This window comes from Coturnix japonica, chromosome 14 (genome assembly GCF_054131305.1).
Source record: "Coturnix japonica strain WE chromosome 14, WE-NBRP24, whole genome shotgun sequence".
Classification (NCBI taxonomy): domain Eukaryota; kingdom Metazoa; phylum Chordata; class Aves; order Galliformes; family Phasianidae; genus Coturnix; species Coturnix japonica.
In genome coordinates, this window is record NC_140676.1 from 6797429 (window position 1) to 6815041 (window position 17613).

Here is a 17613-nt window from a genome sequence, read left to right on the forward strand (position 1 = left end):
TAGCCCTGCACCCCCATAGCCCTGCACCCCTATAGCCCTGCACCCCTATAGCCCTGCAACACCTAAATCCTGAACCCATATAAATCCACACCCCTATAGCCCTTCACCCATCCTAAACCCCTATAATCTTGCAGCTTGCAAGCAATAAACACTCACCCCCATAAATGTGCATCCATCCTGCACCCCTATAACCCTGCACTGCTATAGCCCTGTAGCCCCTCACCCTTAAAAACCTGCACAAATGCTGCATCCCTATAGCATGCATCTCTATAACCCTGCACACCCATAAACAGGCATCACTACAGCCCTACACCTATCCTGAAACCCATAATCACACACCCCCATAAACCTGCACCCATCCTCCACCCCTTCAGAACTACATCCCTGTGGCCCTATCAGCCTACATCCCTCCTGCGCTCCTATAAGTCTACACACCCATAAACCTGCCTAACTGAGCCCATAAACCTGCTGGGGACGTGCTCACCCACACTGGTCACTGTGCTGCAGCCAGCCCTGGGTGAAGGGCCTCAGTCCCATAAAGCACTGAGTGACATTGCCATCCCCACAAAGCTCTTGGGACATCACCCCAATGGGGGTGGCAGTTAGGTGCCAGGTCAGTGGGGACCTTTATAACCCCTATACAACCCCAGCACTCACCTTGTGCCCCCATATATGTGTGTGGGAAGGAGGCACCCTGCATCCCCTATGGGATCATGAGGAAAGGACCCACTCTATGGGCCTGGGGGTCCGTGCCCATTTCCCTGTGGTTTTCCACAGCAGGAGACACGATGACAAGCTGAAAATGAATGGCTTCAGCGCTTCTCTTTGTTTCCCTCCCCCCCCCCGTGTAATTAATTGAGATCCACCTTAATAGGATAAAACTAAATACCAAAGAGCATCCAACCACATGGCAGCTGGCAGGAAAATAACCGCCCAGCACACACACAGACAGGCAGTTCAACGGACAAAAGAGCCATTAACACAGCAGCAATCAGAGCTCCTGAGCTAATAACTCCATTGCCGTGGCCAGCCCCGTGTTGTGGCTCAGGGCAGCAGACCTTTGTGGGAACAGTTTTGTTTTCATTTGTCTGCCGGGGTTTGCTGCTGGGATTTAAGAAAACTCAGTGAGGCTGGAGGGCTGGGAGTAGGGAGCTGGGTGGGATGCTCAGTGGGTTCAGATGGGATGCAATTGGCTGGAATTGGGTTGGTTTGCTCTTCTTTTAGGAAGGGTTTTGTCCATCCTACAGCTGCAGGTGGCTCTAAGGTGGACTGGGGGGAGGTTTTGGTGGAAAGCACCCAAAGAAAGCAGGTGAGCGTTGCAGACAGAAGCCTGCACAAAGCTTTGCTCTGAGCCATCCCATTTGCTGCTGGGAAAGGTGATAGTGCCATTCCCAGCACAGCCCAATGGATCTCAGGCACAACCTGAAGTTCTGCTCCCAGCTGCACATCATCTGCCCTTTCTGATGGCTGACAGCATCAGCTCCCACTGTTGATGGAACAAACCATCCTGTTCCACCTCAAAACCTCAAATGTGTCTATGTTCCCATCACAGATCCCTTGGGATGAGCCCCAGTGCTGCACAGATATTTCCCATCCATCCCCATAGCTAAGCATGGGGGCTTAAAAAACAATAAGCAGAGCTCATTTGGGATGTTTTGGGTGGTTTACTGAAGCAAGAACCTTTCTGCTGCTGTGTACCAAGTGCTGTGGGATCAGTGGGGCTGAGGACTGAAGAAGGAAAGGAAGGACACACTGCTCCCACCCTGCCTCACGCAGCCCCGGCCATCTCCTCACCTGGATGCTCTCAGGGAACGAAGACCCTCTCCAGATCCTGCACATCGCTTTCCCCTCTCGTGGCCCCCCCTCTCATCCACGCTGTGCTGATGGAGGAGAGAAAAACAAACCTCTAGGCTTTGCAGAGAGCAAACCTGGTGCAGGTAGCCCTGTTTGAGGCTGTGCCCTCTCATACGGTGCTCTTTCCAAACGTGCACGGCTGCAGGCACCCATGTACAGTAGAAGAGGTGCTGGGTGCTTTGGGAACCACAGGGAAATCCCTTCTGGAGGTGTTTCTCTGTCCATTTGATATGGGGGGGGTTCTTACGGGTGAAATCTCCAGTGGTGTTTTCCTTGCTCTCAGAAAGGAGCAGCTTCTGTGGGGCTTTCCCTCAGGCAAAGCATCCTGTGTGCCCCAAGGAGCAGCAAGCTTCGGTTGGGGACACGGTTGGGGTGAGGATGCAGCCAAAGGGGCAGCCCTGAGATATGAACCCTGTCTGCAATGTCTCTCATTTTTCCAAGCTAAAAAAAAAAAATAATAATAAAATAAAATAATATCTAACTCAATATTTATTTCTGCCCCGGGGCCTGGGGAGAGAATTCATTCATATTTACAGATTTACATGGGCATTCAGGCACCCATTGTAATAAAATGGAACAGCTAGGTCCCCGTCAGAGCTCCCTGGCTCCTGTTTCGACCCTTTCCAGAACCACCAGGCTCGCAGGACGATGCTGGGACCACCGCCTGCCATCAGCCCCCATCAATCCCCCCAGCCCGCTGCCAGCGCCCGATCAGCACCCCCAGCACCTTCCCAAACTCTCCCGACCTTTACACATGCAGGACCCCGGGCATGGAGCGCCCTGTGCCACCCGTGGGTGACAGCCCCGTCCCCGCTGTGCCACCCGTGGGTGACGGCCCCTCCCGCTGATGCGCAGTGACATTTGCAATCTGTTGCCATGGGCGCTCGGGGACTTTTGCTTTGGAGGGGGATCGCGCTTCTCTTCCCCCCCCCTTCCTCCTCCTCTCCATCCCTCCCTCCCGATGACGTAATGGATGACCACGGTGGTGACAGGGCCACCTGTGGGCTGGTGAGGGGTTTAAAGAGACAGTCGGCAGCTGCAACAGGAGCCCTGGCTATTGTCTGCACACCTGCGACTGGGGGAACCTGCAGCCCCCCGACCACCCACCCATCCATCCATCTCTCCATCCAGCGTCTCACCCACCCACCCATCACTCCATCCATCCACCCATCCATCCATCCCATCCTACCGCATCCCATCCACCCCGTCCCATCCCATTGCATCCCACCTGTCCCCATATCCCGTACAGCTCCCCCGCGGTGCCGGGGCTTTCCGAGCCGCTCCGTGCCCATGCCGGTGCCGACCTCCCACCACCGCAGTGGAACCCCCCCCCAACAAGGTAAGGCTGCGCTCCGTGGCCCCACAGTCCCTCCTGCCTCTCTGCATCCACTCCCTGCAGCCCCGGTTCTGACAAAGGGATCGCTCTGTTCCACCATGGGGAGGTGGTGGGGACACCCAGCGCCGGGCACCTGCTGCAATCCAACCCTGAGGATGCTCTTGCTGCCTCTGGGGAGGGCATGGGGATGATTCCAGAAGATGAGGCAACCCCTGGGACAACGGGTTCCCACTGTGGGGGCAGAGCCCTGTTGGCATCAAGTGCTGGGATGCTTCTGCTTTGGGCAGCGGTGGGCTCAGCAGGATCCCACCACCTCCACTCCAGCTTTGCCAGAGCACCATTGAATTCATCTCCCACCCCCTCGTCTAGGCACCCATCCTCCTTGTATGCCACCTTCATGGGGGAACTGGGTGTCTCCAATGTGGCATCTCCTCATCCCCAGTACACCCCATTCAATGCCATGTACCCAGACAGGGTGCTGCTGGGTGGTGGTGGGTGCTGCAGGAGCCACGGTGAGTGGCAAAGGAGCAGGGAGAGAGGGGCTGCCCACCAGCTGAGGGGCAAGGACCAGTCCCCAGTGTCTGTCCTACAGTCCCCCCAAGCCCCAACAGGGTGAGCAGCAGGTAAGTGCCATCATTCTGGTAGATTTCAGTGTCATTTGGGTGTGCAGGCAGAGATTGGTGTAGGAAAAGGGTCTGGGAGCAGCTCGGAATGGAGATGTGTGCATGGAGATCGGCATGTCTACTATCAGGGATAGGAAGGGTTCACCCCTTCCCATAGGATATAACCCAGTGGGGACCATGCAGTTGTCCTGTTCTTCAGTAGCTCCCATCAAGGGCTTTTGCAGGTCCCCATATACTAAGTCCATGGGGGCTGCATTGGACCCCACCACCAAAGAGCCAGCAGCCTCATAATGGGAGCGAGCCAATGGGACAAATTCTGTGAGCAGCCCTACACAAGGCTGCCTATGTAGCCTTCAGCAGACATCCAGGCAGGAAGGGATGGGAACTATGTGGGGTAGGAATGGGGCCATGTGATTCTGCAGTCCAGTCTTGAGAAATGGGATCAAATCCAAGGACGAGCCCCACAGAGAGAAGCTGGCTCCCTGCATCCTGGGATGCAGGTAAGAGATGGTAGAAGATGGTGAGAGCTTGGGCTGGGCCTGGGTTTGGAGCAGAAGGTGATACCAATTGTTGGGTAGATAGAAACTGAGTGGCAACCCCAAGGCATGGCACCACAGTGTTTGCACAGCTGGCCATCCCATAGTGGAGTACACAGATGCACCATGCAGGGAAGGACAAAACCCCTGGGGAACCCCCATGCATAAGAGGAAGGGGGTGGCATGATGCAGCCCATGCCTGTACTCCCAGTGTGCCGAGCAGCACAGAGGGGGCACTGACCTGCCTGGTTGATCACCCTATGATGCTGGGATGCCTGAGGGAGACTTGGGATCATGCATAGGGCATGTTCTGTGTGGACATAATCATTACTGTGCAGAGCTGAGCTGAAAAGAACCGTGGTCTGCCTAGATGGATACATGGAGCAAGTAGGGGAAACACAACAGGCAAGGAAAGTGGTGGAGTGCAGGCTGGCCAGAACTGCTGCTATCTGCAAGAGCCCATTCCAAGTGCAACCCAAAGAGAATTTGTGCAATGCCTGTGTGTGAGCACACCCAAACACACATCCGTACACACGTGCTGTACCCAAATACGTGGCAGCACTCAGCACATCCGCGTGTCAGCCAGTTCCATCCCACCACCTCCTCCTGCAGACACCACTCCTGCACAGGGACCCCAGAGTGTGGGTGGCCAATAGTGATGTCGTTGCATGGTCTCATCTCTTAACCCACGTTTTTGTGGCACGCATTGGGCCAGGTGATGCTAAACCTGCAGATGGTGATGGCAATGATGAGTGTCCCTCACATCTCAGCCCCCCACAGCCTATTAACCCCACTAATTATATTGTTTTCTCTCATCAGGCCTCCCCATGCTCACTGGGAGAGGGTGGTATGGAGCTCACTCATTGCTGGGCTACTCTCCTTCTCTAGGGCTGTTACTCTGTGCCCGAGGCAGGGGTTGGGGCTGCCTGCTCAAAGAGCAGGACATGGTGCAGAACTGCAGCTGTGGCACAGATCACCTCCCATTGCGTGGCCAGCACCATCTCCAGACACAATATCTCATGTCAGGAGCAGCTCCTGCACCCAAACCACCAGGTGTAGGGCTGACCCTGATCTAGATCCTTCATTTCAGACCCTTAGGACATTTCCCCAGTGGGATGTTCCAAAGGCAATCCAAATGCACCTAGCCCCCTTCCAGCCCAAACATGCTTGTTTCTAATAGAGATGCTGATTTGGATGCACCAGAACTTGTCCCTGCTCTCCTCACCTCCTCACCTATTACAAGGAACTGGGCTAAACCTGGGGACTTTAGGGATACCACAGAGCATGCCCCACCTCCTCCCCATCCCCGGGCCATCTGCCCACACTCATCCATGTTAAACAAACACCGGAGTCTATTATCGAGCCCTGCCTCCCCCTTCTCCCCTGGACAGATGGAGGCTGAGTGCACCCGGAGCCCCGGCCCGCAGCATTCATGTGTGTGAATGAGAAAATTGAATTATTTATGGCCATGCGAATAAGGCTGGCGGCTGCGGAGGCCGAGCGGAAAGGACTCCATTACGCGGCGAGTACCTGTTGCTATGGAGCTGGGGCTTCTTCTCCTCCAGCACTGCCTGCATCCCTGCCTTGTCCCCATCCCTGCCTCGTCTCCATCCTTGTTCCAGTCCCCAGGGTTGTCCCCATGGATGATGGTTGGAGTGTATTTGGCCAGCTGTGTGCACTGTGTGCACGGAGTCATCCCACATCACCCCACATTTCAGTGATGTACGTGTGATGCTGGGGGATGACACGATGCTGGCAGTGGTCCCCAAGTGCCATGGGCTGCAGCACACGTTGAAATCACTGGGGAGGGTCAGGATGGACAAAAACATCTCTTGGCTGTGTCTGAGCAGAGGGGTGACTCTCAGTGAGGGCTGTGCAAAACTCCCCTTAAATCTCCCTTCCTGGGGGTAAAGTCAGCTGTTAGCTGAGCTCCGCTGATTCCTTCCGTGCCTGTTTCAGTGGGAAGAAAAGCAGCTTTGCACGAGCACCCTCTGAAAACCTCCTGCACTGCAGCTGCTCCTTGGGGATGCCGAATCCTGCAGCAATGCTGAGAGTTGTGCTGGGGTATCCCCGCTTGTGCTTTCTTCCCAAATCCTCCTTGGCCAAATGCAGCATCCTATGGACCTCAGCGCCTCCCTGGGATCAGGCCAAGCTCTGGGGATAGGATGGTATTAAAACGGTGGTCCCCTTTCCATGCAGAGACTCCCTCCCCCTCCCATCTCTGCGAGGCTCTGCAGGGCTAAGAATAGACTCCAGCTCTGCTCCTGGGGCTGAGTGGGCTATGCCAGGCTCAGAGGAATAAAAAGCAGGGAAACGCTTATTTTAGTTGCTGCAGTCAGCAGCTGTGACTCTGCTACACACGGGGAGCAGCTCTGTACCATGTTTACCCAACCACTGCTTGGAGGCACCGAATTGGAGCATGCATCCTACCCTGGGCCGAATGGATGACCAAAATCCTGGCCAGCTCCCAGCCTTCCCTTGCAATGCTCCTTCCCTTTGAGCCCCCTTCCATCCTTCTCCCTCCTTCCTTCTCCCATACTCAGGAGGTGTTTTTGCCCATCTCCTAGCATTCAGCTCCTCCAGTGGTTGGTGGAACCCCATGGAGATGTTTAGAACTTGCATAGGGCATGCCCATAGCATCTAAGACCGATGGATGTCCATGTGTCCAAGCGAGGGACACAGCTAAGATGCTCCAATGTGGGGCTGGGGGCAGCTCCCACTGCAGGAAAACAGCCACGGGTCTGCCTTGCACCCATCACCCGAGGGAAAAGCAAGAGAAAGCTAATTGTTACCATGGCTACACCAAGTGGCCTTTCTGCGGGAGCGGCGTCATTGCTGCTGTCACAAGGTTAAGGCGGTGGGGAGCGGTGGCGGTGGGGAACGGGGAGGGGGGTGTGGGGGGAGATGTGTTTTCTTTGGAAAAACCATGGCAACAGCTATTTCTAAGGGAACAGCTGTGCACAGCGGGGCCATGGGGAAGGGGCTGGGGTGTCTCTGTGCCAGCCGTGCTCTGCAGGCAGCGGTGATGGGACCAGTGGTGCTGAGGCTGGAAGGCGGCTAGGCGCCATGGGGAGAGGGAAACCACTGCTTACCCAGAGCAAATACAGCAGGGAACTAAAGCAAACACACCAAGGAAAAGCCCCGCTGCAGCCCGAGGGCTGTCAATGAATGGCGTGAAGTTTGCACAACCTCAGTGCAAATATTGGTGGAGATTGTAGGCACGAAGTCAACGCCATAGCCGGTGTGGCTTGGGCTGCTACAATGGTCTTGTGCAGCCGGTGCAGCCTCTTATGATGGGAGCTGCTGGTGATGGGACCTGATGTACAGAGGACAAACAGGTTCTTTGGGAGCCCTAATGCAGCTATAAGGGTGATAGGGATGTCCTGTAGAGCACTGGGTGAGGAAGGAGCCCAAGCCCATGGGATGCACAGTGCTGGGCAGAAGATGAAGTTGTTTGAGGTACCTGCACCCAGCTTTGCCCTCACTGTGCAACAGCCAAGTGGATCCAGAGAGGAGAAGATGGTATCAGCTGCAACCTTCATCCTGGCTCCTACCACAACACAGAGCTGGAAATTATCTCTCTTTGCAAGACAGGCTCTTAATTAAGACCATTTCCCTGAAGGAAGCCAAGATGGAGAGCTTCACTTCTCGATATTCCAGTGCTTTCTGGCATTCGTTTCCACACCAATTAGGGCATAAATTAGTCTGCTGGAGTGCGACTCAGTTGCTGTACTCAGGGGAGGTTCTTCAGCACCCGTGCCATCTTCTTCAGGAACTCAGTTCACAGGCACTGAGGCCACACTGGGGACAAGGTAGGGGCAAGCATGGCCCTCAGGGCACCATGGTCTGCAGATGGTGAAAAGAGCCCTGTGCCCAGGGATTGGGGTCTCTGTGGGGTCTCCATGAGCTGCAGGTACTTCTCCTTAGTTGGAGGACTAGTTCAACCCTACAGACTGTGGGATCATGGCAATGAGACCAAGCACCGGGACCAAAGAAGCAGCTGGAGAATCAGCAATAGGCATCACAACAGCAACATAAAGAGAGGGAGGAAGAGCAGGAGTTGTGCCACCTCAACCCTTCTGCAGAGCTGCGCTCTCCAGTACTGCTGGCAGGGAGAGGTGCCTCCAGTTATCTTCTCTTGTGATGAACACATCCAACCCACGATGCTGTCAGAGAAGCAGGGCTCTCGATACAACCACAGCTGCTCATTTTTTGGGTTGGCTTATGAGCATTCAGTACAGTCTCTTCCAGCCTTACACCTCTCTCCCGGCCATGCAATGAAGCTCTCCCTATGAGGAGGGCATTGAGCTTCCTCCTATCCCACAGGAATGGCCACCCCTCAGCAAACGGGACAAGAAGCCCCCCTTGTCACTCCTGCTCTTCCCCATCCCTCCTGCCCAACCAAGCAGCACAAGAAGCTCTGCGAGGAGCTGCCCACCCCAGGGGCATGCCCTCCTACCCCCCATTAGTCAGTGGTTGTCTTAAGCACTGAAGCATTTGTAGCCTTATTCTTCCTAATCCTGCCTAATGTAGCTGTGGCTGTCCTCATTAGCCACATAATTGTCGAGCAAACACAAAACAGCCTCTGACACAGTCGAAGGAAATTGGTTTAAAAATACAAACCAGCAGCTCTCAGATGTTTTCATAGGGGGCCCTTTTATTTATCTGCATTCACACAGCGTTGTGTGGAATGATTTAAAAAATAAAAAGGAAGACTTTTCCTCCAGATATGTTTTTTTTGTTGTTGTTGTTGTTGCTTTTTCTTTTTAAAGACTGCCTTATGACAAGGGGAGTTTGACAACACCAGAGGGGAAATCCTCCTTGGTAACTATGCTGGCAGAGGACAAGTGCATCTCGTGTTGTTCTCCCCTGTCACACAAAGGGGTTTCCAGGCACAGAAGATGGCATCGCCCATCCATGCAAACACACACCACTCACAGTTGTGGTTGCCCAGGGAGAGGTTTGGCCATTCCCATCTTCCAGCGATAGAGCCCGTGAATTTCAAAGGGTCTCCATCCACTTCTTACAGCAGATGACAGGGCTAAGTTAATTGAGGCAGCAGTAAGAAATCTAATTAACCTGCAGTATGCTGTTTAATTTGTGCAAAGTTGTTGTGGTTACTCAGCTATAAACTCCACTCCTGGTTCTAATGACAGCGACTCACATGGCAGCGGCAGAGCATCCCGGTGTTGGGCAGCCACCTTGTGCTCACCCTTGAAGGTGCCCTCAATTAAGCACGGAGCGTTCCAGTGGTTGCCTCCATCTGCTTCTTCCGTGGCATTTGAGACCCTTTCCCAGCTCCAGCCTATGGAACAGCCACCTGTGCTGCTTCTCCACCTGCTCTGGCATTCAGCACCATCACACGGCTTCCAGAAACCAGCCTTCACGAGCTGGTGGTGTCAATCTGTTGATTGCACTGAAGTCCAGAAGATGGGCTCAGGTCGCTGAGTTCCCATCACAGCTCTTAGCCTGTAATTACGTTCAAGTCTCTCTGCTTCAGTTATTTCTTCTTGCTAATGCTCGGAGCTGCTGTACCGCTCTTTTCTTCAAGGCTGACCTCCATGAAGCTTCCCAGGAGAGAGAGCCAGGCCTGTTATTTCAACCAATTCACACACCGTCTCCCAGAGGTTGGTTGCCCATTATATGACTTTTTTAACAGCACAAATTTGCCAGACTGCTGGTGCCAAGCTCTTTGTGTTGGCTGGAGGAGAAGCAGAAGGAAAAGGATGGATGCTGAGTGGTAACATCGCTCCCCAGATTCACCTTCCCCAAACCCTGGACCAACCAAGAGCTGACTGTAGTGCTGAGCCCCAGCACCTCCGCACCCTACGGGACACCCTTCACACTGAAGAACGGAGATAATGCTTCTATTATTTGAGGAATCCCATTGCCTGGATCCTCCTGAAGCTTCTGCACTGAAAACAACGCTGGTTGGTGACATCCAGCCCACACATGGCCCAACGCAGGTAAAGGAAACTCAGGTCAGGTTGCTTTGAAGGATGCAGCAAAGCCAGGTCAGGGTGCTCCAGAGGGTGAGGAAGAGGCTGGCAGGAGGAAGAGGAGCTCAGTTTGGGTTTTTTCTTCATATTTATTTATTTATTTATTTCTAAAGTATTAAAAAGTGGCAGTGCTAGCGAAGGGTAATTATCCCTCTGTTCCAGCTGAAATACAATTAAGGCAGCTCTCAATGAGCCCCCGGGATATTGTGGTTTACTAATTAACAAGCGGATATGCTGTGGCCCCTGTCATGGCAATTACAGCATGAGACAGGCTTCAGGAGCTCTAATTACACGTCAGCCCGCAACACACGCTGCAATACAAATTAACGAGGGCCGGGGCTGGTGATGGAGGGAGTTCACCCAGTGAGGGGCTGGGAAGGGATCAAGGACAGGGATGGGGACAGGGAACCTGGTGTGGTCTCCCAACCTCAGGGAGCAAATTGGGGTGACGCCGCTGCATGGCGGTGGCACACAGGGACGTGGGAGCCTTGAGAGTGCTTTACTTTGCTTCTGCAGCCTGATGAGATGAGTGGCATTTTGGATGGCTGCAATGAATAGCAAGTATCGCATTTTCCATCATTAATTCCCAGACCAATAAAGCTGCTGTTAAGAAGTCAGATGGGAAACACCCAACAGGGCTCTGGTTGCTGACAAGTAACTCGCGTGGCTCCCTGAGCCAAGAGGGAATTTTTCCTGACAAATTGTTTATCAGGAAAAGTGGAGTGGCCCCAGATTGAATTCAATGGGTTTCTTTGGCCAGCTACGAAAAAAAGTAATAATAATAATCAGGATTTTTGTAAGTCTAATTTGATACGTTCCATCTTAAAGAAAAGTTCCCATTCAGAACGTATTAAAAAGATGTAATTAAACAGATGCACCTGGAGAGGACATTTTGTTTCTGACAGAGCAAGATGACATTTGTCAGGTGTTGCAATTTAGGAAGAGCAGTCCTATGTATGGGGTATGGGGGATGCAATGGGGATGCTGGGGTACACAGGTAGGATCAGTGCTGCAGCATAGGGGATACTGGGATTGTGAGCCACGTCCCCTCTAGGAGCACCTCCTTGCTCATCCATGCAAAAAGCATGGGGTAGAATCATAGAATCATAGTATATCCCAGGTTGGAAGGGAACTACAGGGATCATCGAGTCCAACTCCTGGCTCTACATAGGACAACTCAATGCACATCAGGGGGGGTTCACAGCAGATGTGTGACTTGCCCAGAGCTGTTGGTGCCCCATCCCTAGAGGTGCTCAGTGTCAGGTTGGATGGGGCTCTGGGCAGCCCTAAGCCATTCTGTTATTCTCTAACTTCTAGTTAAGGGTTTGGGGCTGGGTGTGCCTAGATGGCCAGGCCCAGCTTTTTTGGGGAGGAAGAGGAGAAAGGGTGAGAAAGGGGGAATCTGAGCCTATCCCCAAACCCAGAGCACAAAGTCACTGGAGGCACCACAGCCGCAGAGCGATGGCAGGGGAGGGCAGCACCACCTTGTGCCTAAGTCCCAAAATAGATCTCATTAACCATTGCAATTAACACTAGACAAGCCTTCTCTCCTCCCCGCCACCCCAGCCGGGGCCATACATAAAAATAACAGTTTATTACACAGCAGGCACAGCCCAGCTTATCGCCACAGACAGGAAATTGCTGCGCAGAAACTGCACGTTTCACTTTTAATAAGTTTGGCAATAAAATGTCTCATCAAACGAGGCCATGACAGAGCTATAATGAAGCCTCCGTGCAGTCCCTAATTGCTTACTGCTCTCCTGGGGGTGAGCCAGCAAAGCAGGGTGGGTTGGGTTTGCTTCCCTGCTGCCCCATGGCCCCATAGCAGCATCACCCCGAGCTCCCCACCCGCTGTCCCCATGGTCATAAGATGTCCCCAACCCCAGGGAGGAAGCAGGGAATGGGGACAGCCAGCAGCACGCAGGTGGTTAATAGGAGAAATGGAGATGCGCTGCGGTTGGGATTGGGAAATGAGACATTTTGGAGTCACAGCAGGGATGTACTGGTGCTGGCAGGGGTCCTGGCCGGGTGAGCAGCTTTGTTCATCTCAGCACGACGCTCGGGGACTTCACCTGGAATTGCTGATCCGCATTCATACACATGATCACATTAATTGGCTGCTGCTGCCGCCTCCCAGTGCAGGGACTTGGCGTGCGCTCAGCTCCCATCCCAAACATCCCATCCCTGTGCCTACAGCCACCACACATGGGCAGGGACACAACTGGGGACAGGGGAGGACGGAGGACAAACACATCTGTCAGCCTACACCACCCATGGGCACTCTCTGCAGAGCCCCACGTTAGACATAAATCACTGAAATCCTCCCAAAGGGATCCATATCTCTGTAGAAAGCTCCGCAGGCATGGGCAGGGACAGCCAGGGGCAGACACCGTGCCCAAAGAATGACCCAAAGGCTCTTCTTGCAAGGGCAGGAGGGGGGCACAGCCACCCGGCACTCAGTCTGAGCCCAGGCTTGGAGCAGGGCCAGCCTCGTACATTATTCATCCTGCACATTCACCCTGTTATTCACTCCGTGATCCGCCCCGAGTTTTACTGATTTTGTTATTATTTCCAATAGCACAAATGCTGCAGAAACGTCCCTGGGCTCCGGCATGCTCTGCACACACCACAGCACTGCGACACCCAGCACTGTGCCCCACACCACGCTTCTCCAAGGGAGCTCCCCTTGGCATCTCCTTCCCACCTGGCTTCCCATATTCTCCCTTTCATCGGACAGTCCTTTTTGTCCCTCTGTAACTCTTCCTCCCTCTGCGCTGTGGGGAGAGTACAGTCCTCTGCTAAGCCATGGTCAGTGGGACTGGAGGGGCATTCACACAGTCCAATTTGAAGCAATCCTGAATATTCTGACTTGGATGGAGACAAAGGTTGCTGCTATTCACCTGCTGACCTGTAAAACCAGAAGAGAAATGCTTTTCTTCTCCTCTCCAAATGCCCCTCGTACTATCACCAAGGCTCCTGTGTGAGCAAAGAGGGCAAAGCACACACACCCTGCAAAGCACAGAGCCTGGGAAGGGGCTGGCTGAGCATAGACTGCAGAGATGGATGGTGATACTGGGGGAAAATAAGGCTGAGTGGCCCCTGTATACAACAGTGATATCCCATCAGCCACCCCACTGACAGGGATCCCAGTGCTCCAGCCTCAACAAGGGATCCAGCAGCAGAGCATACAGTGCTATGGGGTGAACACAGAGCTGAGAGAGCCCAGGAGCTCCAAGCCATGAACACACAAGAAAAAATTAAATGGTGGTTTCAATTTTACCTTTCCAACCAGGCAGAACAGAGAAGAAAGGAGGCAGAGCAGAGGGTGAGGACACTCACCCTGCATCCCCACGACGGTGGCTGACATCTGCATGGCGGTGATGGGATGATGATGGCCGCGATGCCCTGTGGAAGACTAGTGATTTTGTTGTTGTATGGCTCATCCCACCACAACAAGTCACAGTCTGCCTTAGGGCGCACGGTCCCTGCGGCGCTTCAAGAGCCTCCCCAGCCCCACGGTGAGGATGAGGACGGTGGTTGGGCTGCTCCTGGATCCATCTCCCACTTCTGATCACCTCGGACGTTGCTTTGGTGCAAACCCAGAGCAAAGCAACGAGAGGTCGGTCTGAAACAACACTGCGGCTGCAGATGGAGCTGCCCTATTCACCCAACACTGGGAATGTGAATGGGAACCCCAAGGATGTGTGTCCCACATCACAGCTCTGATACCATCCCCACCAGCAGCTCCCTGCACTACAGCCCTATGGTCAGGGTACATATAGGGCACCCTATAACCAAAATGAAGCACAGGGTTGGGTTAGAAGGGGCTCTAAAGTCAAGTTGCAATCCCCTGCTGTGCATTGCATGGCACCCAGATGCCAGGGTCTCATCTGATGCACCACCAGAATGGGGCATCAAAGCACCTTATAGCCGCAGGACCCTATAGGCGCCCTACAGGCAAAGCATCCGCATTACACTCACGCCACGCCGCCATATTAGCGGGAGGCGTTAGCCCCGCCCCTTCGTGGTGACGCACCAATCACACCGCCCCTTTACAAATCAATCTTCATGCACAACCAATAGGAAAGAAGAGGGGGCGTGGCCACGTCAGAACTTGTCCGGGCATGTGAAAGCGGCTACTTCCGGGACGGACACGTGGGAGCTGTGCCGGGCTGCGGAGGGTGAGGGGGATATAGGCCGGGAATAGGGGGGGATATGGGTATGGGTATGGGTATGGGTATGGGTATGGGTATGGGTATGGGTATGGGAAATGGGGCTGACAACGGTCTGGGATTGGCTAAAGGGGCGGATAGGGGCTTGGGGTTGGGTAATGAGGAGGGTAGGGGCCTGGCAATAGGCAAACAGGGCATTGGGGGTTGTGCTGTAACAAGGACCCCATTGGGTCAGGGAGGGACAGTGTGAATGGAAACGGGACTTAGTGTAATTAGGGAGCAGGCCCTATTCTGGGGGTTCAGGGCACTCACTGCTCTGTGCTGCCCGCAGATATGGCTCCAGGAAAAGGCCAGATGACGGTATTGCTGCCCCCCAAAGCTTCTGTGCCCATCCCAAAGCGCACCCACGGTCCTGCAGGACCTCCCAGCCCCAAAATGACACCGCAGGGTCCTGGCAGCAAGAAGAGGAGCCGGAAACACCAGCGCTTCATGGAGCGGAGGGCGCTGCTGGAGAGGAGGGGGCTGCTGAGACCACACCGACGGGTGGGCACGCAGGGACCCCCGGGTGGGCTCAGCAGTGTGACAACACGTGGCTCGAAGGTCTCCAGGCCGGGGCTCTCTGTGTCACCATCTGCCTCCCTAGATGGCACTATGGGCCGCTGCTCTGGGACGTCCACAGGTAACAGCATCACAGCCATCCAGCCGTGCCTCCCACGTTCTAAGAAGTATGTGGCTATGGACTGTGAGATGGTGGGCACAGGACCCGGGGGCAGGCAGAGCGAGCTGGCACGCTGCTCCATCGTCAGCTATGACGGGGATGTCATCTATGACAAATACGTCCTGCCCTTGCTGCCCATCGTGGACTTTCGTACCCGCTGGAGCGGCATCACCAAGAGGCACATGGAGAGCGCCATCCCCTTCCGTGCTGCACAGGAGGAGGTGAGGTCCTGGCACTGCGAGAGTTAAGGGCTGACAGTTGGGTTTGTGACAGCCTTGCACAGTGAGTCTGCTGTGTGATTTCATAGAGTCATTAAGGTTGGAAGCGTTCACTAAGATCACCCAGTCCACCCCAAACCACTCCCCCCTATGCCCACTAACCACATCCCTCAGTGTCCCATCCCCACTGTCCTGTAACACCTCCAGGGCTGGTGACTCCACCACCTCCCTGGGCAGCTGTGCCAATGTATCACTGCTCTTTCTGAGAAGAACATGAGCTCAGTAATGGGACTCACTCGTTGCTTCTCACTCCTTGGAAACTGAAAAAGTAAACCTGGGTGCAAAGTGGTTTATTCTATAAAGTGCTTCATCTGACCCGTCTGATGCTTCCAGATCTTGAAGATCCTGAAGGACAAGATTGTGGTTGGGCACGCCATCCACAACGACTTCCAGGCCCTGAAGTACTTCCACCCAAAGGAGAGGACACGGGACACCAGTCGTATCCCACTGCTCAACCAGAGGGCCGGGCTGCCCCCTGGGGCCAATGCTTCTCTTAAGAGCCTGGCCAGACACCTGCTGCAGAAGAAGATCCAGGTGAGTCCCACAGACCTTGCGGGGAGGTGGAGAGTCCCAGTTTGTACAAGTTTATACGGCCAGCCTGGCCCTGTGTTGGTGTGGGGAGGCAGAGACAGTTGCATACATCCCTTGGTGAAGAGATATGAAGAGATACTCTCACCTGCTAGATCTGTCCAGTGTTGCATCCAAAGCCTCAATTCTTGTTCTTAAGACAAGCCAAGAGTTAGACTCGATGGTCTTTATGATCCCTTCCAACATGGGATATTCTGTGATGATGTTTTGTTCTATGACTCTAAGTGCTGTGGGTTATTTTTGACAGCCCCTTTCCCTAACGGTGCTTCTCCCCTTCATTCAGGTGGGCTGCACAGGGCATTCATCAGTGGAGGATGCGCAGACGGCCATGGAGCTGTACAGACTGGTGGAGGTGCCATGGGAGGCAGAACTGGCTCTCAGCCAACCCCCCCGACCCCCCAGCCCCACAGACCCCGTCACCGACAGCCACCAGTACATGGATGACCAGTACTGGCCCCAGGACCTGATGGTGGGCACCCTGTGACCAGGGACTGCGCTCTGTCCATAGTGTTGGGGACATCCCTGTGCCTTCACCTCTGAGGTGTGGAGGGACACGTGGGGTCCTGGTGCCACCCTGGAGGAGCACAGAGGTGGAATGGGGCTCTTAGGGCACCTGATGCCCTCCAAGGTTTGCCCTCCCTGGTATCATCTTGCTGCTAATAGTGGGAGGGCTGAGGCGAGTGGTTTATCTGAAGGGTCTGTGGTCCATGCTGCACATTGTGGCCCTGTGACAGCAGTTCAGACCTGTTGTGCTGCTGCCTGATTGCTGCAGAGCATCTGGGGCTGATGTTACACCACCATTTTCCTCCCTGGATTCTTTGCACAGTGAAGCCTGTAAAGGAAATCCAGGTCTATAATCAGTTTCTATATCCTGTGGACAAACGGCTTAGAATGCACTTTGTCATATTGGTCCAATTCTGGATTAAAAATGATTATTGCAAAAGCTTTCCATGTGTGTTGGTGTGATCGAGTGCTGTGTTCCAGCACTTCAAGCTCACCTGACTGGCTCTTTGGGGGCCTGATGGTGGCTGGGATAGACAAGTCCTGGTGCTTGGTTCCATGGGGATGGTTCCCCTCTGCTCCAATACATCACAAGGACATTGCAATGGGATCAACCAGCACACCCAGCTGTCTCTAGGTCCTGTCTGGTGGCACCAGGGTGGCAGGCTGGGTGTTATCAGCTGTGACTCATCCTGCACAGCAGTCAGTCAGCACAGGGAAGAGACAGGAGCAATTAAAACCCAAACACGATCGGAAGAACATTTCTAAAGTGTCAACCAATATCTGAATGCAGCAGTGCAGCCCCTGTGCAAGCATCGCTTTTGTGCTGTGATTCCAAAGAGACCATGGGACACAAACTGGGGGGGTTGGGATGGATTTACATTGGCTTAGAAGGGCTGAAAACATCATGTTGTGCTGGGAAGCCTGTGAGTACCCAATGCACAACTGCATTGATGTGATGGGGGAGAATCCCTGCAGGTCCTTTGGGGGAGATCCAGATGAGAAAGC

At 54.0% G+C, this 17613-nt stretch overlaps 1 protein-coding gene and 1 long non-coding RNA gene across 2 annotated transcripts; both read left to right on the forward strand.

Moving 5' to 3' along the window:
• The first annotated feature begins 2878 nt into the window (after positions 1–2878).
• Positions 2879–11221, forward strand: LOC146758443 (uncharacterized). The gene is made up of 2 exons (XR_014934309.1): positions 2879–3193; positions 9506–11221. It is a non-coding gene; the product is annotated as an uncharacterized LOC146758443 (long non-coding RNA).
• A 3271-nt stretch (positions 11222–14492) lies between these two features.
• Positions 14493–17047, forward strand: AEN (apoptosis enhancing nuclease). The gene is made up of 4 exons (XM_015873097.3): positions 14493–14529; positions 14852–15459; positions 15850–16050; positions 16388–17047. Exons 2-4 carry the CDS (start codon positions 14854–14856, stop codon positions 16586–16588), a joined length of 1008 nt encoding a protein of 335 aa, XP_015728583.2. The 5' UTR covers positions 14493–14529; positions 14852–14853; the 3' UTR covers positions 16589–17047.
• Positions 17048–17613: the final 566 nt, after the last annotated feature.

Excerpts from the sequence above, each read along its gene's own strand:
- AEN (XM_015873097.3), top strand. The coding sequence starts at position 14,854 with ATGGCTCCAGGAAAAGGCCAGATGACGGTATTGCTGCCCCCCAAAGCT. Across the intron at positions 15,460-15,849 it reads TCCGTGCTGCACAGGAGGAG|ATCTTGAAGATCCTGAAGGA; the intron begins GTGAGGTCCTGG and ends TGATGCTTCCAG. Across the intron at positions 16,051-16,387 it reads TGCTGCAGAAGAAGATCCAG|GTGGGCTGCACAGGGCATTC; the intron begins GTGAGTCCCACA and ends CCCTTCATTCAG.